Source organism: Pan paniscus, chromosome 9 (genome assembly GCF_029289425.2).
Source record: "Pan paniscus chromosome 9, NHGRI_mPanPan1-v2.0_pri, whole genome shotgun sequence".
Lineage (NCBI taxonomy): Eukaryota > Metazoa > Chordata > Mammalia > Primates > Hominidae > Pan > Pan paniscus.
The window spans coordinates 20,248,337-20,270,890 of record NC_073258.2 but is presented as its reverse complement, the minus strand read 5'-3'; the positions used below and the strand labels follow the sequence as shown (position 1 = coordinate 20,270,890).

The window sequence follows — 22,554 nt, the reverse complement described above, 5'->3', positions numbered from 1 at the left end:
TAGAGTACCCGATATACCCATATGTTCCAAGGATGTCCTGTCTTTTTCTGTTTGCTTGCTGTCAGTTACTCCTAACTACAAGTATGAACTTCATATTTCCTCATGTCTCAGTCACTGACAACTTAATAACTAAAGTGTCCTGCAGTCTTGGGCAAAGAGAACCATAGGAGGTGGAAGAGTCTGGGGTCCTTCCTAATATCAGGGGTCTGGGGTCCTCCTAATATCAGGGTCTAGGGTCCCTGAGGAGCTAGGGATTCTGTTATGTAACACATGGAATTGGAAGCCCGGACACTTGGGTTCTAAACCTAGCTTGCTGATAACTTGCTGTATGGCTTTCAACAAGTCACTTTGCCTCTCACTTTTCCTGTCTCAACTTTAGGTGCTTGCAGGGATATAGGTATAAGTTAAGATGCTTATATTATATTGTGACCAAGCCAAATCCCTACTATATTGTCTTTTAAAATACTTGGTGGGCCAAACCCAATGGTGGGTCAAGCATAAAATGTCTGATGGTTGTATTTGACAGTCTGACTCCTCCTTTCCTTTCCCATGGTATATATGGGACCACAGCTGCAAAGTGAAGCCTTTGGACCACTTTAGGTCCTCAGAGAAGTCCATGAGCACAGCGTCCTAGAACCAGTAGCAGAGGTCCTAGCAATATGTTTGCTGGACAGAGGGGCTTTTACCACTTGTGGTGTTAGAAGCTGGTAATGGCATAGTGGCCAAGCTGGTGATGGCATAGTGGCCATTGACTGCTAGGGTTGTTCCCCTGGAGGATCTCTATTTCTTGGCCACTGACTACTTGCTTTATCCCCAATAGTATGTACCACTGAGCATCAGGGTACTAGGCAGGAAGGATGGGGTAACATATCCTGTGGGTAGAGATATTTCACAGGGGGCTGTAGAATTCCAGGTCTCTAAAGTCTAACCTAATCAGGGGCCATGTGGTCACATACTGCTAGCTTGAACTCTCTCCCCAGAGATTCCATTTTAGGATAGTTCTTACTGTTAGAAAGTTCATCCTTATATTGTTTTTTATCTACCTCTGTGAGGTAGGTAGGACAGGAATTTTTAAAAATAATATTAAATTTCATGTTATAGAAAGTGTGCATGCTTATTGTAGAATTGTGGAACACCAAAATCATCTGTAATTTCACAACTTAGGGAAAACCACTTATACCATTGTAATACATTTTATTTTATTTATTATTATTATTATTTTTGAGGGAAGCTCTTTCTCTGTCACCCAGGCTGGAGTCCAGTGGCACGATCTCAGCTCACTGCAACCTCTGCCTCCTGGGTTGAAGCAATTCTCATGCCTCAGCCTCCCAAGTAGCTGGGACTATAGGCACGCACCACCACGCCTGGCTGTTTTTTGTATTTCTTTTTTAGTAGAGATGGAATTTGGTTATGTTGGCCAGGCTAATCTTGAACTCCTGGCTTCTAATGATCCACCCACCTTGGCTTCCCAAAGTGTTGGGATTATAGGCGTAAGCCACCATGCCCGGCCCATTGTAGTACATTTTAAATATTTTTTTCTACATGTATTTTTTAAAAATATGAGACATTATAGATAGTATGTTTGCTTTATATTCATATTTCCACCTACAATTATATTAGGAACATTTACCTATATTACTTAAATATTATAAAGTAACTATTTAACATTTAAAAATAATATTGTATTATTTGAATATGCCATAATTTATGTGATTATTTTTGGAAATTTAGGTTGTTCCCAGGTTTTTGCTACCAAAAATTATGCTATGATCAGCATCTTTGTACTTAAATCTTTGGTCAAATCTCTGATTATTTTCTCAGGAAGGATTTCTAGGATTAGGATTCCTGGATGAAAAGATAGAGACTTTTAAAAGGCTCTTGACACATATTTAGGATGGCAAGAATTATTAAAGTTCACATTCTCATCCTTGATCCCTACGCTCATCACTAGTATAGTGGCAGATGCCTGAGTGTCTGAAGTACTTCATCTGAAAACTCCCTGTACCCGTGAAATGGTATCTCATGTACTCTTGGCATCCTTAACCCTAATGAATGGAACCCCTAACTGTGAGTCTCTCTGTGAAATGCCTGTTGGTTTCCTTGGCTGGAGCCACATTTGGATCAGAGTGTACGCCCTAGAGAGCAGGAAGCTTCATATTACTTTGGATTGACTGAAGGGCCAGCCTTCTTTATTAGAACATGAAAAAAAAATCTTGTTCTGTTACTTGTCAGATGAGAATAATGAATGTGAAAACACATTGAAAACTGGAGAACTCTATAAATGTAATGTGTTATTATTAGGGCTACTTTGGATTCAAATCGTAATGCTGATATGACTACTGAGATATTACATAATGCTTTCAGCACATTAGGGGGCTTTGATATTCAAATGATAATGTAGAACCTCAGAGAATATCTTACCCTGCCCTCTTATTTTATAGATAAGGAAACTCAGGCTCAGAGAACTTAATCATCTTATCCAGTATTACCCAGAAGAATAGGGCAGCTAGGTCCTCACTTCTAATTCTTTTTGGCCACATTCTTGGCTTGTTGTGGAGCCAAGTGCAGCAATTAATATCATGTTTGTATGTGCTTCTAAGGTGCTGTTTAACATTTTTACCAAATAGTTTTAACATTCTGCTTGTTATACTGATTTACTTTGGATGCTATTAAAAGAATAGATAGAGTCCTGGGAAATTTCAGGCAGATTTACCATTAGATTATTTCCTTTTCTGAATTGGTGAGCCTGAATTAATGAATTATAGCACAAATGCACATAAAGACTGAATGGGCAGTGATCTTTGAGGAAATTCATCAATTGTAACCTGTAATCCTGCTCCCTCCACTCTGCTGCCCCATCTCCCCACTTTGCTTTATCACTTGCTAATATACTGTATTCTTTACTCATTTGTTGTGTTTATTATTTATCTTCCTTTACTAAACTGTAAGTACCATGGGGGCAGGGTTTTCATTGTTGTGGTTGTTTCTTGATGTCTCAGTTCTTCAGTCACTGCCTGGCATACAGTAGCATTTGATAAATATTTACTGAATGAGTGAATGAATGATTCCTGAATTAGGAATAAGGCTTTTGTGTTGGGCATAGAGACCTAGGATCCAATTCTCGTTCCTAATTGCCTGTATAAACTTGGATAAGTCTTTCTTCTCATTGTGCCTTCTTTTAGCATCTGTAAAATATAATCATTGGTTCTCTAAGGTTCTGTCCAGCTCTAAAATTACATGATTCTATACATTCTTAGTTTTTGGTGTTTTTGTTTTGTTTTGTTTTTGTTTTGTCTCCCTCTGTTTCCCAGGCTGGAATACAGTGATGCTATCACAGCTCACTGCAGCCTCAAACTCCTGAGCTCAAGCAGATCTTCCCATCTCAGCTTCTTGAGTATCTGGTGGCATATGCCTGGCTAGTTAAAAAAAAATTTTTGTGTGTGGAGACATGGTCCACTATGTCTGAGGTTAGTCTCAAACTACTGGCCTCAAGCAATCCTCCTGCCTTGGCCGCCCAAGGTGCTGGGAACATTCTTTTATTTTTAAATGCTTAGTAGTAATACACCATTTTTATTTTATTTTATTTTATTTTATTTTAAAATTGTATGCAGAGCATCAAAATCTAAAACAGATAAAAATATAACTGTTCTGGTTGAATTGGGAATAGGGATAGGAAGGTCAGGGATGGGAGAAGGAAGCCTTATCACTTGGCTGCCTACTGGCAGGATGGCAGGCTCTTGAGGCACATCCAGGAGCACTAGGGCCCTATAGGACTTAGTTTGAGAAAATCTTTGTCTAAATTAAGTGAGAAATAGGACCTGGGTCATGTCTTTGAGTGAAAATCCTGTTTATGCTTAGATATGGATTTGAAGGGAATGTTGAATAATGAAAAAAAGATGTGACGTGGTATTAGGTGGTGGAATTGTAGATGAAGTTTTCTTTCTTCAAATAATTTCATTTACTTATGCAAAAAGAAAATCAGGATAAAATTTCTGATTATATAGTTCTATTAGAAATTCATTTGGTTGAGGTTAGTCAGTACACTTGGTCTGTAGTTCCTCTTTCTTCCATAGGTACAAATGTCACACAGCCTGAAGCCTAGAGATCTGCTTTGGAATTGCCAGAGGATTAGGGGGTCTTTATAAAGTTTTTACATTAAGTTCTCACAGTCATTGCCCCATTTTATTTAAGTGGACTATTGTTGAAGTTAATAGTGGAAGTAATGTCTAAGCAGTGGTCTGACCTAGAGGAGAGTTGTCAGATATATGTATTCAACAGGACAATGAATTAAAGATAAATGACATAGGCAGTTTCTTTTTTCCTGAATGAATAACTAGATTGAACTCTGTTTGGGTTACCAGCTGGGAAGCAAGCTAATATTTGTCTAGCTCTGTGATCTGAATTGTTTGAGGGGTGGTTTGGCTTGTTTGAATTTTAATATCCATTAATAATTGAGAGCGATTGCAAGCTCTTGTTTTGCTGAGTGCATATTTACCATGTATTATATTACATTTTATTAATATAGCGGTTAAAGAAACATTCAGAGTAAATTGTCCCTAGACCCATTTGACTGGTATCCCTTCCTGGATAATGGCAGTGATATCTGTACCTGGACAATAGCTTTCATTTAAGTATCTCAATATTAAAAAAAAATTCTAGTTTTTTTAATTATTCAATTTATTCTGAGAACCACTTGAGCCTTGTTAATTCCATGAACATTTTGACACTGAACGCTGCAGAGAAGTATGAACATAGAGGTACCAGCTTTAGTAGAAACTTTCTTGTGGCTGTCATCATAGGAAAAGCAGAGCCACTTGTTCATGGCCATTATTGATTGACCCAACTGACTGGGCCTCTCTGTTACTATGGTAACTGCAGCAACATTTGGAAATATGCAAACCCAAAGACACTTATTTTGATGATCCAAAATTTAGGGATTCAACAACACTGAGAACTATTTTCCAGTTTTCCTACTTGCCCACCTATATATTTGTAATACTTAAAACAGCATTTTTTTTTTTTTGCCTAATTTAAAAGTATTTTACAAGTAGTTTGTTCTTCAATAGAGGGTTTATTTGTTTTGAACTTAAGGGAATATAGATACTGTCTCATAGTAACAACTTTTTGTTTTCTGATCTGCTTATCACAACAATTTGGTGAATTATGGCAGATATTATTGTTTAATTTTATATATGAGGAACCTGAAGCCCAGATAGATGGAGTGACTTTCCAAGGGACAGTAGCTAGTAGTGACTGAGCATGTTAGAAGCCAGGTCTCTTGATACCCAGTTTAGTGCTCTTTCCAATAGAAGTCCAACTCAATGCATATCATTTTTCTTCCTCAATTTGCCATTTGGATGTCACAAGATGACATTAATCAATCAATACAGATTAAAATAAGAGAAGATCAATGAGGACTAGTAGTGAATTGGAACAACATTATTAAATTTACAACCCTCCAAGCCAAGAGTTGTATAAGCCTCCATTTAAAATGAAAGATGATAGAAATGAACTGTCTTTAGATGGATTTATGATTAACCATGTGTATCTTTTCCTTTGTGACCTGTAGAACCTCAAATCATCTCTACAGGAAATTTGCTGTTATAGTACAGCTGACTTTTCATTATTATTTGTCTTCCTCAGTATTCAACATTTTGTGGTATACTGGAGGAAAATTGCATTTGGATGATAACATTAGACCTAACTTGACATTGAGTTTCATTCCAGGAAAACAGATATTTTAAAATCAAATGTATTATTTTAAAACTTAGTTGGAGTTAAACATTAATGTATAATTCAGTATAGCCTTTATCATCATAAGCACTTTTTATTACGTGATTGTCCATGCATTTTAAAATATAATGATGCTCTTTAATTAGGGCCACTGAATTAGTATGCATAAAAACAATCCATTTCTCATTATAATCTCCCTGTTCCCAGCCACCCAGCTTGAAGTTGCCCTGCCTCTCCATTTGTTCCGCACCTCTATTCCCACCCCAATGCAATGACAAACAAGAAAAGATAAATCCAAGCAGTAGCTCTGGACAGCAACTAAGCTGCGCTGGGTTGATTTCACCACCTGGTGGCAGAGGCTAAGAAATGTTTCAATATTCCTTCATTACCTCCTTTCTCCTTGTGTGGCTCCTTTCTCCTCTTAGGGCTGATCCTCCCATCTTTCTTTTTTTATTCAGAGCTCAACAAATTCAACTTTAAGCAGTCTCTTTCTCATATGTGCACACATTTATTTTTCCATCCTTTCAAAAATTCTACCTTCATTTTAAAATTATTGACCCCAGGAACATTTATTGCTCCTTTCCTTCTTACTTTCCATCCTCTTATTTATGAGTTTTTTTAAAAAAGTGACCTTAATTATGATTGCTGAGTCTGAGAGATCTGCCAGCGAATGTGTGGGAACACCCTTTGAAGTGATGGGCTCTCAGTTGAAGAAAAGGCCTATATTTGGAAATGAAGCACCACACAGGAAAAGGCCTAGGGCCTTAGGCCGCAGAGGTTTTTGAACACGCGCAGACATTCCCTGTTGCATTAGCAGAGCATTTCTTTCTTTTTTTTTTTTATTATACTTAAGTTTTAGGGTACATGTGCACAACGTGCAGGTTTGTTACATATGTATACATGTAGCACAGCATTTCTTTCTCTTCCTTCTCTGACAAAGCTGTTTTTTTTCCAAAACACCAATATTTAAGATACATTGAAAAACCTATTCTTACCCAGTTTTATTGCTTTTCTCTTAGGTTTAATTGAAAGCTTAGTTTTCTACTATTTTTACTGCAAACATGCAGCAGTTTGGATGCTTTAGGGCAGTGACTCTCAAACCTCAGCATGCATCAGAATCACTTGGAGGACTTGTTAAAACACAGATTGCTGGGCGTCACTCCCAGAGTTTCTGATTCAGTAGGTCTGGGAAGGAGTCTGAGAATTTGGTTTCTAACAAGTTCCCAGGTGGTGTTGATACTTAAGGTCTGGGACTATGCTTTGAGAACCACAGCCCCAGTATTAAGTGGTCTTTTATAATGCAGATATTGGGTGATGTTTTGCTGTCCATTCTTTGGCCTAAGTGCTCACAGAAGTCACCTTGTGGCATATGGACTGGGTTCTAGTTTGCCACTTTTTCTTTCACAGCTGGGACCACTTGACCTTTAGGCTGAGACTTTGTCTAAGGACAGTAATTGTGTCTTATTACTGTGGTTCTCCAGCCCTAAGAAGAATGGGTAGGACATATTAAATGGCATTTAGTGAATGTTGGGTATGTGTTTGGATGGAGGTGGTTAGTATTGCAAGGCAGCAGGCCCAGGACATTGAGTATTATTTGCAGTGTTTCTGTAAGAAAAAGGTTCTGGGTTATGAATGGGCTACCTTACTGTGTGTGGCATTACATGTTTGTGAAGTAGGCATTATATTTTTGCCCCCATATTCTTTCTGATAGTACTATGATTTTTATTGCAGGTCAGCAATTCATTATAGATATTGCTGTTATTACAATGGAAACAAAGGAGAAAATTGTTTTCTGGGTAAATTTCATTTGGCAGTTATATTGATTAGTCTAATACTCTACCTAATCTTATTTAAAATAAGAAAGAATACCTGAAATACAGAAGCAAGTGACAAATAAATGGTAGCTGTTTCAGGGAGTGCCTGTGATGATATTATCTAGTAAATTGCAAATGCAGAAGGAACAGGTGCAGTGCTGAATTGGGAGACTAAATAGGCTCAGGAAATACCATATTAGCTCTTCCTTATGACCATTTTTTCTGCAGTGTAATTGAGAGCAGTGTAGCAGACGTCAGCTCAGTGGTGTGCGTGATTGAAGAGTTCTCCTTTTGCCTGCTGATTACAGCTGACTGACATGCATCTAGCATCTCAGATCTTTCTCACTGTAAGGGCCCTTAGACACTATCCTAGTCTAATCCCTTCGATTTACAGATGGTGAAATGAGACCTGAATAAGGGAAACTCTTGTCCCAAATCACACATCCAGTAGGTGGCAGAGTTTGGACTTGAACCCTGTCATCTGATTCTAGGTGTAGTCCTCCTGTTGTGCTGTGTTGCCTTTAACCTCACTGGTCTAACTAAGCTTACTTGTAGACCTTTGGATTCCATTAAGTTACCTATGGACAGCATCGATGGGGAAGGGAGCTTTGTATGCTTTTGTCTAAATGCTTCAAAAGCCAAAAGGAATGGGCTCAGTCTCTGCCATCTTCTCCCCATGGCTGCAGCCATTGGATTCTCCATCTGTAGGCTTAGTCCTGGGCCTAGTATTGTACCTTGGTCAGACACACTGAAGGAGCTCAAGTTCAAAGCTTGGGAGTCAGTAAGATGTCATCTGGGATGCTATCTTTGACCTTCCCTTATTCCTGTGCCTGAATCCTGTTTTGATAAGTTCTGATAGAATTGGGGCCCTGCCTTGGTGTTGTCAACTCTTTCGTAACTATAGGCAAGTTGGGAAGTGGGTAGGAGGATAACATTTGTTGAGCATCTATTTTGTGCCAGTTACTTTACCCACATCATGTTATTTAATCTTCACTACATCTCTGTGAAGTTTTGTCTGTGTTTCACACATGAGGAACTAAGGCTCGGAGAGATTATGGGACTTGCTTAAGGTGACCTAGCTAATGAGTGGTACAGCTGGGGTTCAGATTTGGGTCTGTTGAGCTCCAAATCCTGCACTTATTCTGCTATACCTCTCAGAGCCTGTAGCTTGCCTATAAATCCCAGTTTGTTCATTTGTTCAGTGAATATGTATCGAATCCTACTATATTCTAGCCTCTGTGCTCGTAACTGGAGAGGCAGTCCCTGCTCACATGGAGCTTACCATCTATCTGAGACTATAAAGTAATGATGGATGTGTAGAATGTTAAAAAGGAAATGCTGTAGGAAATGCTGTAGACCTAATCTAGTCCAGGGTGGGATGGGGGAATAAATCAGGCAAGACCTCTTGGAAGAGGATTTACACAGAGAACTGTGTTGAAGCATGAAACAACCTTGCAAAAGACCTGAAGGAAGGCTAGAGTGGCAGGAACATAGTAAGCAGTAGTAGGCTGATGTTCTGCTGCCTGCCTGCCTAGCACAGCGCCTGGCATATAATGGGAACCCACAAATGTTTGCTGAACAAATGCATGAATGGCTAAAACAATGAATGAATGGCAATGCTGAAAGCTCATTTTGCTTGTTATATAAAAACATAATAAGTTACCTTGGGATGATTCATAGTTCCAAACAGCTTTTTCCTCCAGCTCCTCTTGTCTTTCTGTTGTTTTGGGTTTCCTTGCTATATTTTGAATGTCCACACACGTGTCCTGCCTTTCCTTCACAGCCATGGGGTGTCTTCCTGTCTCAAAGAGAGCAAAAACTGAGCTGCCCTATTATCCTCTTAGTGGCTGCCTTGAGCATGAAGTTTGAAATAGCGTCAGTGATTTGATTTTTTCCTCTGGGGATCTGGCAATTGAAAATAAATGTAGAAAGAGCCCCAAAGGAGTTTTTTCTTGGGGCCATGAGAGATGACAGCACCAGTTATTGGTGCACTTTGACAATGCCGAGTTATGTAAGTGGATGAAAAATAAAGGCTATTCCACCAAAGTCAGCTTGCCTTACTTAAGTGATTTTATATTCACAAAAGTGGGTGGTCCAAAGTGTTCTGTAATTCTGCTATTTGCAAAATTCCTAGTTTATGACATAGAGATATAGAATTCTATAGATTGAGTTTCAACAAATGTTAATGTAGATGATGATTATGTGTTAGGTACTTTCACATTGCATTTAATAACTAAAATATAAATAGCATCTAGTTTCTAGAAAAAAATTTCTTGCCTGGAAATTCTGGTAAGAGTAACATAAAACATTACAAAACCTGGAAAAGGTTAGAATAGCCTGTTTGTTAGCATACCTTGGTCCAGAAAAAAATGCCAAGCTAGTTTGGGTCCCTTTTTTTTTCAGGTTTAAATCTCCTAGACCCTTTGGGGTCTTCTCTTCTGGCTTTTGGACTGAGGAGTAAGCTTAGTTCACGAGTTTGAAGGGTAGTCTCGACTGACACTGGTGAAACCAAGCGAATGATCTTTGGTCCTTGTTTCTTTATTGGTTTTTTTTCATTGGTTGGTTCGTTCATTCATTCACTCATAAAACATTTGTTGAATGACTTCTATGTGCAGGCCACTATAGCTAGAGACAAGTTTTAACAGTCCTGTCCTCACAAAGCTTGCAGTCTGTGGGAGAGACAGATAAGAAGTCAGAAACTGGCTTCTCCCTGGATTTGGAAGCGGGAGTCTTCACCACTAAATATTCAGTCTGTGCTGGTTCCACTCTGCTTCTCCCTTTCTTCCCTTTCTCCTCCATGGACTGACTCTGTGGGTCTGTGACCCCAGAGTTTGTAGCCCTCTCTCACCTTTGCCATACTGTCTAGGCTCAGACAGTGTTCCTTTCAATGTGGTCTTGTCTGTGAGATTCCAACTGAGACTGAAGTTCTGTAGGTGAGGACCAGTCAGGAGACAGGTGAGGCTGGGAGAAATGCTGTGGTTTCAGAGGTGACCTCCTGGCTGATTTTAGAGCTCTCTGTTCATGCCTGCTGGCAGCATGCCAGTACAGAAGGAGCTTTGGATTCACTAATGCTTGGTTCATGGTTAGACTTCCGTGCATAATTAGTATTTTTAAAGTCATTTTATCTAAAGACTTCAAATTTAGAGACTCTAAGTACTTGAGAGACATTTTATGGATTGCAGCTGAGTTTAAAAGGATCTTGCAGCATTTTCTCCTCAGCCCTTACTACTAGCCAGCTGCTTCTAATCACATTCAGTAAAGTCCTGTGACAGACTCTTTCTTCTTCCAGCTTCTTGCAGAAGATGTCATGCCCCAGGTCGGCCTGGATCTTCCTGAGAAGCTGCACAACAGTGTTTCTCAAATTTCAATGTGTGTGCAATCACTTGGGGATCTTGTTAAAATGTAGAAGATTCTAGCTCTGTAGGTCTGAGTCAGTAGGGCTACTTTCCACTTCTAACAGGTTCCCAGATGATGTCAATTCTGTGGTCTGAGTAGCAAGGAAATTGCTAAATGTCAGGCATAGACGGGGCTTTATAAATGGATCATCACATCTGAGATTGTGACTTTACAAAGGAAGACACAGAAATCCAAAGAAGGAGAGTGACTTGCCTGAGGTCACACAGCAAATTAGTGGAAGAGACCAGGACCAACACTCAGGTCATCATTTTCCTTCTGTGTTGTATGTGTGCTTTTCCTCTGCTGATCTAGCAATGTAAAGAAGCAGAAATAAGGTTTCCTACTTGCATTTTCATGTTTACAGCAGCCTCACAGAACCCAAATCGGGTATGTTGGTAGTCTAGACTTGCCTGAAGCCCTTCTTTCTTAGGTTTTAGTGAGGCATCTACCACGGGATCTTAAGCAGAGCCTCTCTATGACACCAGGCTTTGTGTTCAGTAGTGCTTGTTGAACAGGACTTGAGTCCCTTCCACACTGGACAAGGGGAAGTGGGTGGTGCCAAAAATTGCCAGATGGCCCCAAATGAGTCTCTAGTGTGGGTTAACCCTCAGAATCCAGGAACAGAAGGTGGGTCTGGGACACTGAAGCAGCCATCAGACTTCAGAATTTGCTTAGCACTTTGGCTTTTAGGATGTGCAAAGTGGCAAAGAGGGCATACCGGGAATAGAGTAGGTATGTTTGACCCAGAGACCCTGTCAGGGGCCTGGAGTTGGAACAACAAAGCAGCCAGAGAACATGGTGACAGGCAATGGTTGGTTTATCCGTCAAAGAGGTCCTGTGAGTTGGGGAGGGGCATAGGAGCAGACAGTCTGCAGTGATCTAGACCAGTGGGTAACCTTTTCATTCTATAAATATTTGTTGTGTGCCCATTACATGCCAGATACTGAACTGCACAGTGGGAGATGTGGAGATGAATTCCTAGAGCTCTGGTCTCAGGAGGCCCTCCAGGTGGATTCTGCATCAAGACAGTCTTTTGGAGTAATAGCAAGGTAGGACTCTGGTCTTGGTGAAACGGTTTATTAGGTGGGGATTCGGATAGAGGAAACAATCAATTCAGGGTCACACTTGCTGAACCTCTGGCATAAAGGAGAGCATGGTTTCTAGAATAAGGCAGACACCCAGTGATGGAAACCAAGGAACAAGATCAGGGCAGGAATGGGCAGCACACTGAGGCTGCTTCTGAGCTGCTAACCTCTGAAACTTGAAATCTTTCCTGATAGAAGACAGGGGTACGCTGGAGTAAAGGTCACCTGGTGTGGACATGGAGCCAGGCACTCTGATACTGGAAAGACTTAGCCATGCAGGTTTTCCATCTGTTTACCTGTCTCTCCCTGCCTCTGGCCCTGCTTGTGAGAACTGTCTTGTTCTGTGGTTGTGGAGGGTAAGATTCTGGAAGCTTCCTAGGATCAGGCCCTCTAGGGTAGCAGAGGTGGCAGAGGCTCCTCTCCCCATCATCATTTGTACTAACATGTCTCAGGGCCTCTTAGGGCTGAGATGTCGTTAGATATCTCCTGATGGAGGCAAGTGACTAATGCCCCAATTGGGAAAAAAAAACTGGGTGAATGAGAGGTTGGGTTGAGACCATAGACCTGTCTGCATTTGAAACTGACATCTAATGACTGAGCTGGAAGGGGTGGAATATTGGTAATAACATTAACAGTTGAAGGGAAACAATGCCTAATACCTAGTAGGCTCTCAGTGAATATTTATTGACTGAGTAGGTATTAGCAAAGTGCTTTATAGTTTTCAAAATATATTCTTTCCCCCAGACTCTGTGAGACAGGCAGAGCATTATACTCATTTGATAGTAAGGCAGCTGAGGCTCAAGATGTTACATATTTTGCCCAAGATCACACAGCTGGTAAATGGTACAGCTGACACTGGAATTCAGGTCTTTTGAGTCTTATTCTAATGTTCTGTCTTTGAAGACACTTCCAAAAATGCAGACAGATACTGCCAGGGATCTTGCTATTGTACATTTAATTTTTGGTATCTATTAAACAGATATGGTTTTTTAATGCAAAACATTTTTGTAGGATGGAAATGTGCCTCCCTGTGTGCATTTTTACCAAATTGAGCCCTTGGGTCTCTTTATTTTTAATAAGGAGGAAACACTAGGGTCTGGAACAGCTGAACCAAGCACCATTGCTGCCTACTCATTAGCTCTTTCTGTCTAATTAGATTGAAAGCAAGGAAAGAAGCAGAAAAGGCAACTATTTTGTGTTTAGCAGAAGTGGTCATGTATGGTCTTGAACACTCCCTCCCCCTTTTTCACCCTTCTTTTCTTCTTCTCTTCCCTCCTTTGCCCTCCAGAAGGCTTCTAGAATGCAGTCCCTTTCACCCTGCAGTAGTGTATTTCTTCTGCCATGAGTGGTGTGTTTGTGATGTGTGTGACAGACAGATGGACTTCTGGGACCTTAGAGACTTGGTGGGTTACTGTATCTCTTTCGTGGTGCCCAGTGGCCTAGTCATGTAGAGCAAAGAGGCTATTGTTTTTTTCTTTAAGAACAAATTAAATACAAAGCATTTCTCTGAAGTACAAGGAGGACCTTGGGTTCCTGTAAATGGCTTAAAAAACAAAAGAAAAAAAAGAGTACACCTGAAAGATTTTGTCAGTGGAACTCCATCCCCAAGTTTGCATGTGAATAAAAAATTGCTGGCCGGGATCCCAGGCCTGTTTGTAGATGGTTTCATCTAACCATCAGTGGTGACTGTGACCTCTGGGCCTGTTCATGCGGTCAAAGTTTTCAGCTGGAATTTTCCATATTCATGCTCCTCTATTGCACAAATTGTAAGACAGCAAACATGAAGGGAAGGTGATTTATTACAACTCATAGACCTACACTTTATGTGAAGAAGCCTTGGGGAATGCCAAGGGCCAGTTGCAATTTTTCTGAGACTCAGTTTCTACCTAACTTCTTGAGCTGGCCAGCTTCATTTTCCCTCTCTCTCCACCCCATCTCCATTCTTTTCTTCTCAACCCAAATCACCCCCTGCACCCCCACTGTTCTATGTTTGTCTCCAGTCTTGCCCCTTTTTTCTACCCTCCACACTGCCACCACAGTGCTTCTATGTTTCACTCTCTTACTCAAAACCCTGCAGTGGCTTTTCAGTATCTTCCAGGAGAAATCCATTCTCTGTGGCAGAGCTTGCAGGGAATTTTTGGCTCTAAGTCATCTCTTCACCCTGTGTGTCACCACCATTCCTTTGCACAGACCCTTCTTATAGCCAGACTTGCAGTTCCTGAACATACCAGGTTCTCTTTCCTGCCTCTCTGACTTCACACATGGCCTTCCTTTGGCCTGATTTTAGATCTTTAGATTTTAGTTCAAGTGTTACCTCCTCTGTGAAGTTTTCTATATATGCCAAGGCAAAATTTGGTGCTTTCCTTTCTGCTCTCAGAGTAATTCAAATGTATTCCTACTATATTATTTATTACATAATTCCAGAACCATTTGTTTGAATGTTTTTCTCTGTCTCTTACCTCAAATTCATTGCCCCAAATTCATTCACTAGCTAACCCTTTTTGAGTATTGACTCTCAGTCAGGGATTGGGATAAGTAAGGGCTTTAGATAAGTTCACTCATTTCTTCCTCCTTGGGTGTAGAGATTATTATCATCTTCACTCTACAGACTAGGAAATTGAGGCTTAGAGAGTTTAAATGACTTGGCAAAGCTAGTAATTGGTAGGCCTGGGAATTGTACCATGCACTATGCTAGATGGCTGTAGATACAAAGTTCAATATGACATAGTCTCTTCCATCAAGGAGCTTGTGATGTAGTAGGTGAGACAGGTAAGTCATAGTGTCAGTCCAGGATGCTGAGTGCAATGATGAGGGTGTCCAGGGTGCTATGGCAGCAGAGGGCTGGGAACTAACTTATCCTGGGGGAGGACTGGAGCTGTGTGTACACCCACCTCTGCATCCCTAGCACTTAGCACTGTGTTAAATTGTTTTCCCCTGTGACCAGGACTCAAAATCTCAGTCACCTTTTGCTTCACTCTCTGTATTCTCATTAGTCCATCTGCAACACCTCCCTTCCCAGTGAGTCTGGAATCTGTACTGCCTCCACCCTGGTCCAGGCCCCATTCACATAATCTGCAGCAAGCGTGTGAGGAATGTGCATGAGAGTGTGAAGGTTTCTGGAGTACCAGGAGTCTCTGGAGATTGCCTGTGCTCAGCTCATTTGTCATTGCCTAGGTTTCCTGGAGCATTTCCATCCTAGGAAATTTTTTCTTGGCCTCAGGACAGAACTTCTAAGAACATGTCCCAGGATTGGGCCCTCTGGCACCGAGTCCCTCTCACCCTACCACTTCTGGCCGGCCTCTGCTGTGTACTGGATCCTGAGCTGCTTACAGAGCTGAGCGCACTGAGGTATGGCCTCTGCTCTCCAGGGACTAAGGATGCAGTAGGCTAAACTGGATGAGGGCAGAAGCCTGGCTAGACCTGGGCCTATGGCAGGGCTGGACCAATAGACGGGAATCAGCTGATGACAGGAGAAGAAGGTTGCAGGGACAGGGAAACAGGCAGACCTCATAGATGGGTCAGCTAGAGAGGAATGCAAACTGATGTATATCTAGGTGGGATGGGACTGTCAGAGGTCAGAGGAAGGAGAGAAGTGAAAGGGCTGGCCCCGTGGTCATTACCCAGATTTCTTTCTGTTAGGGTAACCTCCAGGTGGAAGTTAGTTTCAAACCAGCAGAGACTAGGATGGCAGTTTTAATCTGAAATCAAAAGAGGTGAACCCAGTATCCAGATAGGAAACCATTCTAACTTTTCCAGGACACAAAAGGAGTAAAGGGAATAGAGAACAAAATGTAAATAGCTCCCTTATGTGCATTGTGCCAGGTGCATGGTATGTTATTTAGTTTCCACAGAAACCCCATGAATCTACATTTATGAATGGGGAAACTGAGACTGCAAGTCATACAGTGAGGACACAAAAGAACGAGCAGTATTTGAAGCCAGGTATGATTCCAGAGCTTCTCCTCAGTGTTCTGCTTGTTCTCAGGGGACTAAAAAATACCCCCCAGTGGAGACAATTGAGTAAACTCCTGAGTACCACATAGTACGCCAAAAACTGACCAGTATGAAACTGCCACCCAAGGAGCAAAAAGTTGTTAATGAAATATTTGCCAGCATAGGCTGTGTTATAATACTTAGAAAAAAACCCCAATGTTTTCTGCCAAGGGTCAGGTTCTTTTTACTTTCTCTTCCTTGTTCTGAGCATGATCATCTTTTCCAAGAGCTATGGGTAACCTCATGACCCTAAGATCTCTGAAAGACCCTTGTCTGTTGGTACCTTGATGAATAATCCTAAGACAATATAGGCTGGCCTGCTAGAGCCCTCTCTGTGAGTGTGTGTGATCTGTCTCACTGCCAGAGCTCATTTGGGCTCGTTTAATAATTGAAGGCCAGTGTTAAGCATTTCGCAGTTTGTCCTTCGTAGACAGGAGTGGTTTTCTGTGTGTAAAGTGATATGCTCTATTCTCCAAGGATACTCTGTTTCCTGAAGTGCAGCTGACTCAGCATGTTCAGATGTTGCCATTGGGTAACTTAGATTTCATCAAGTTCTCTTTTAAAGAGAAATCTCTCCCATCTCATCTTTGAGACAAGTCCATGAGGCTTGGTGGTGGCTGGGGCTTGAGATCACCTTACTGGGAGTTTGCACTAGGGAAAGTGGGCTACAAGGCAAGCTCAGCCACTTCCCATTGTGCTGAGGAGTCAGTGCATTTAGTCACTTTAACAAAAAAAGAGGGGCCATTGCAGGTCTCATGACCATCTGTTCCCCCTGTGTCAGTCATTCTAGGCTGGTTCTAATTACAGTATCCCTAAATCATGTGTTCTTCCTTGCTTCCAGGCCTTTGCATGTGTTGTTCTCTCTGTCTCTTGGTCTCTGTCTCTTTTTCACCTTCCCCCATGCTTTACTGAACTCATCTTTCCCTGTCTAGTTCATTTCAGGTCTTGCTCTCCCCTGGGGTGAGGACTCTTTGTCTGCACCCTCATAGCCCTTTTTGTCTATGTTTCTCTTAGCACTCATTCCCTTTTGTGGGAGTTACATGCTTACTTGCCTTTCCCCAGCAGACTGAGAGCTCTTTGGGAATGAGGGAATCATGGAATGTATGAACAAATGAACAAATTGAGGTGGTTTGTAAATTCTGCTGCTGAGGAATTTTTAAGGAAGAAAATCAGCATTTACTGAGGACCTATTATGTCTTAGGCACTGGACTAGATATTTTACATGGGCAGTCTCATTTAATTTTCACAATGGCCTTGGATTGTGAATATTAGAGGTTATACAAAGAAGCCAGTCTTCCTTCAGTCTTTCATTATCATCCTTCTGTTTTTGGACTGACTCATCATAAATGACCTGCTTTATAATTTAATAATGAGTACTTTTAAAACTTAAAAAAATTACTTTCTTTTAATTTTGCAGTTTCACAGTTTAGCATTGAGTACAATAAATGTATCAGATGACTGTCAAAATGCAGAACCAACTCTTTTGCTGGAAATAATTACACTTTGCCAAACCCGTTTATTTTGAGCAGCTCCAGTGTGATAATGTACTGAACTGTAAATGTGAGTCTTGTGATGTATGGATTATGTGGGGGGATCAGAATGGCAATTAAACCAAGTGCAGATCCACTGGATGGGTGGTAAAAAGGGAAATAGAACATGTCCCTTTGTTAAATACATTCCCCTGAAGATAAGTTTGTAATTTGACAATCTAGGCAGCTGGAAAAATTAGAAACTGCTTCACTGGAGAAGCTGGCCTGATTCTTCAAACTTGCACTTGGAAAATGAAACCATTCGTTCTCTTGGTGATTCTCTGGTCAGATTGCTTGTTTCTCAGTCTACAGGCAGTTCAGGATCTCTATGCATACGTAGACCTGCTCCCTTCCAGGCCAAGTCTACTGTCTTGTGGGAATGGTTGCTCTAATCTCACATCATTGGCCTCCCATATAGGCCACTGTAGCCTTAAACTTGGTCTGTCTAAAGGGAGACTTTGCCTGCTAGAGTGACAGTTGAAGTTGGACAGATCTGTGTTTGAATTCAGATTACTATCACTGATTGACAACTGTGTTATTTAGGGAAAGTTGCATTCCTCTTCTCAGCCTCAGTTTTCTCATCTATAAAATGGAGATAGTTCATTGAATTTATTGAGCACAGTTATGTGCCAGCCACTTCCAAGGCATTTGGGGAATAGACAGAAATCTTTGTCTTTATGGAGTTTACATTTTAGTGAGGAGAGACAGACATTAAACCTAGACATAATAAATAAACTCAAATACCATGTTAGAAGATAATAAATATAATCAAAAGAAGAAAAAAGAGTGAGAGCAGGGTAAGGGACTTTAGGAGTTCTGGGGAAAGTGTGAGTTGCTGTTTTGTTTGTTTGTTTGTTTGTTTTTGAGACAGAGTCTCACTCTATTGCCCAGGCTGGAGTGCAGTGGTGCAATCTCGGTTCACTGCAATCTCTGCTTCATGGGTTCAAGCGATTCTCCTGCCTCAGCCTCCCAAGTAGCTAGGACTACAGGCGCGTGCCACCATGCCCAGCTAATTTTTTATATTTTTAGTAGAGACAGGGTTTCACCATTTTAGCCAGGATAGTCTCGATTTCCTGACCTTGTGATCCACTCGCCTTGGCCTCCCAAAGTGTTGGGATTACAGGCGTGAGCCACTGCGCCCGGCCGCAGTTTTTTTTTTTTTTTTTTTAGATGGAGTTTTGCTCTTGTTGCCCAGGCTGGAGTGCAATGGCACAATCTCAGCTCACTGCAACCTCCGCTCCCCAGGTTCAAGCGATTCTCCTGCCTCAGCCTCCTGCGTTGCAGTTTTTAATAGGCCTCACTGAAATAATGACATGGAGTTGGTGAGGGACTTAGCCATGCAGATATCTGGGGAAGCATGTCCCAGTGCAAAGGCCCTAAAGTGGGAGCAGGCTTGGCATATTCAGGAAATAGCAAGGAAGCTGGCATGACTCAAGTGGAGTGAGTATGGGGGAGAATAAGAGAGGATGAGTTCAGGGAGATAATACCCTCAAGGGTTGTAAGGATTTAATAAGTGATATCTATAATGCATCTTGCTCTTCCATTTCACTACCCATTTTTCAAATGGTACTGTTACCCAGACTCCAAACTTCAGTGAGACTTTGATGTCTTCCTTTTCTGCTCACGTTGCCAATCACTTACTGTGTTCTGTAACCATCTCTCTCTCTTCTGTCCCTTTTTCCTCATTCCCATTACCCTTAACCTAGTTGTTTCCAAACTCTTGCCTGTCTAATCACAGTGGCCTCCTAGCCATTAGATCTGAGGCTTCCGGTCTCTCCATCTCCATCCCTCCCCTTACCCTTTCCTTTTCAGGCCATGATGCAGTATTGAGCCTTCTCTCTCCTGCTTATAACCTCTCAGCTGCTCATTAGTGTACTCATTTATTCATTCCTTTGTTTATACATTCAGCATCTTTTGAGAATTTACTAATGCTCAAAGTCATTTGAATTCAGTCTAATGGAGGAAGCAGACTTGAAATAATTATAATACCAATTCAGAAATGTTTGTTTTTACCCTAGTTTGTTGCAAAAAGGATTTGGGGTTCAATGATTTGTTATGTAATATGATGAGTAATATGCAGCAGCTCTCTATATATGTACGAAGTTCTGCTCTCTCAACCTAGCATTTAGAGTCTTCCCTACTGAGGCACAGTCCTGCATTTCTAGTTTCATCTCCCAAAGTCACGTTAAGTGAACCTTTTGCTTCACCTAAGGGGATAACTCGCAGTTCTGTAACTTGACTTCTCTTTCACACATTTATACCTTTGCTCACACTCTTCCTTTTGCCAGGAGTGCTTTTTGCCTAATCCATATTCTGCTTATTTTTCCAGACTAGCTTTAGATGGCATCTCCTTGGAAAGTCTTCCCTGATGTCCAGGTCCTAATTGATCACTTCATTCTCTGAACTTCCATAGTAATTTTTTGTCAGTTACCATTTCCTGCTTTGGATTTTAGGTAGGTAGGTAGGGGGAGAGAAAGAGAGAGAGAGAGAGAGAGAGAGAGAGAGTGTGTGTGTGTGTGTGTCTGTTCCTGCTTTATTTATCTTACTGATTATGAATTCCTTAAGTCATGGGGACATTTTCACCTACACAGCACCTGGCACAGCACCTTTTCCATAGGAGGCAGTAAATCTTTGAATGAGAGAATGAATGGATGTTTCCCAGGCCATGACATCTGGGGAGGGATTTGCCTTGGAGGTGCTTTTTCTTATGTTGATATAAATGAAGTGCTGACAAGTTCCTGGAGCCCAGATGTATTGACCCTGCAGGGAGCTGCTACCTTCTGGTGCTGTAATTCAGAATGCATGTTCTTGTAGAAGCCATGATGTAAATAGTTTCTACAAGTAGTTCTCTCACTAGTTCCAAACATCTGACTTAGAAAAACACTTTTGGAGTCTTGCTCATTCATAAGTTGGGGACTGCCTCTGTTTTGAAGTGCTCCACTTGTACCAGCAGGCAGGTGGTATCTGCTTAGCTATACCCACAGGCACCATGGAGTGGAGAAAGGAACACAGACTTTGGGTCATACAGAGATGATCAGCTGTACCACTTCTTAGCTTGTGACCTTCAGCAAGTTACTTTACTGATTTGAGACTCAATTTTCTAATCTGTAAAACAGGAATAAAAATACCTACCACAGGCATAATGAGGATGAACAAGGTAATCTGTGTAAAGGACAGTGCCTAGTAAGTACTTATAAACCCCATTTAAATAATCAAAACAACAGTAAATTTAGTTTCATTTGCATCTCTGAAGTTCCTGTGGACTAGGATAGTGCTTCTCAAATGATACCGTGCATATGAATCACCTGGGGATTTCATTAAAATGCAGAATCTGATTTAGTCAGTCTGGGTTGGGACCTGAGATTCTGCATATCCAGCATTCCTATGCTGCTGATATGGAGACCATACTTTGAATTGCAAGATGTTTGGGTGATGGTTCTCGAACTATAGCCTGTTTCTGAATCACCTGGAAAGCTTGCTGAAATGAATTTCTGGGCTTCACCTCTGATGATATACTCATTCAGTAAGTCTGGAGTGGAGCTTGAGAATTTGCATTTCTTTCTTATTCATTTATTTATTTATATTTCCATAGATTTTTGGGGAACAGGTGATATTTGGTTACATGAGTAAGTTCTTTAGCGGTGATTGTGTGATTTTTGAGACCCATTACCCAAGCAGTATACATTAAACCCAATTTGCAGTCTTTTAACCATCACCCACTTCCCACCCTTTCCCCCTGAGTCATTGAAGTCTATTGTGTCATTCTTATGCCTTTGCATCCTCATAGTTTAGCTCCCACTTATGAGTGAGAACATACAATGTTTGGTTTTCCATTCCTGAGTTACTTCACTTAGAATAATAGTCTCCAATCCCATTCAGGTTGCTCATTAGTTCATTCCTTTTTATGGCTGAGTAGTATTTCATCATATATATGTACCACAGTTTCTTTATCCACTAGTTGATTGATGGGCATTTGGGTTGGTTCCATATTTTTGCAATTGCAAATTGTACTGCTATAAACATGCATGTGCAAGTATCTTTTTTGTATAATGACTTCTTTTTCTCTGGGTAGATACCCAGTAGTGGGAATGCTGGATCAAATGGTAGTTCTACTTTTAGTTCTTTAAGGAATCTCCACACTGTTTCCTATAGTGGCTGTACTAGTTTACATTCCCACCAACAGTGTACAAGTGTTCCCTGTTCACTGCATCTGTATTCAAATAATATTCCCAGATAATGCTGATGCTACTGATTTAGGGACCACACTTTGAGAACCGTTGTGCTAGGGGGATAACGGGGATGAAGTTAATAAGAAAAAACAGATAAATGATAGTGATTGTTCCACTCCAGGATATTTGTACTCTCTGCCTTTTAGCTTGTACATGTCCATAGAGTAACTATTATCAGACCAGGCTTGGCATGTCTTATTAATTATTACATAGCAACAAAAACCAACACTTATTGAGTACTTATTATGTGCCAGGTATTGTGTTAACACCTTTATATAGTTTCACTTAATTCTGATAATAATCCTGTGAAGTGGATACTATAGTTTTCTAGCTTGGTGTTTCCTATGCTAACCAATTCATAAGAATCACCTGGTGTGCTTGCTAAAAATACAGATTTCCAGGTCTCTACTTTGATTCTAATCTGGTGGGGCTCAATGCCTCCAGGTAATTTATAAGCTCAGATAAAGCTAGAAATCTCTGCTGCAGTTAATCAGCTACTCTGCTTCTCTTTCATCTATGTCCAACATAAAATGCCAATTTTTAAGAAATAATAATAATGATAATAAATTTGACACTGAAAGTTGCACTCAGCCAAATTTTCCTTTGATGATACAGAAAGCCCTTTAGGATCTCCAAATGCCTTAGAGTCCTCATTTTGAACATTCTTGGACTGTAGAGGTACAGAAGGGCCAGGTGATAGAGCGATGTGTTTACTACAAAGCCAGGGAAGCCCATGCCAACTGTATAACTTTTGGCTCTCTTGAGCATTTTGTTT

At 40.9% G+C, this 22,554-nt stretch overlaps 1 protein-coding gene across 21 annotated transcripts in view; it reads left to right on the top strand.

The window, feature by feature from the left end:
* SERGEF (secretion regulating guanine nucleotide exchange factor) overlaps positions 1 to 22,554 on the top strand; it is a 225,110-nt gene that overhangs the window by 74,349 nt on the left and 128,207 nt on the right. For 3 of the 21 annotated variants that reach the window (XR_008620158.2, XM_055094215.2, XM_055094216.2), the window contains one exon: positions 11,884 to 11,992. The exons of the other annotated variants lie outside the window; for them this stretch is intronic. Coding sequence is in view for 2 of the 3 variants with exons in the window: in XM_055094215.2 (XP_054950190.2) it covers positions 11,884 to 11,992 (109 nt within the window). In the remaining variant the exon portion in view is untranslated. The remainder of the gene's footprint in view (positions 1 to 11,883; positions 11,993 to 22,554) is intronic. 21 annotated transcript variants of the gene reach the window in all.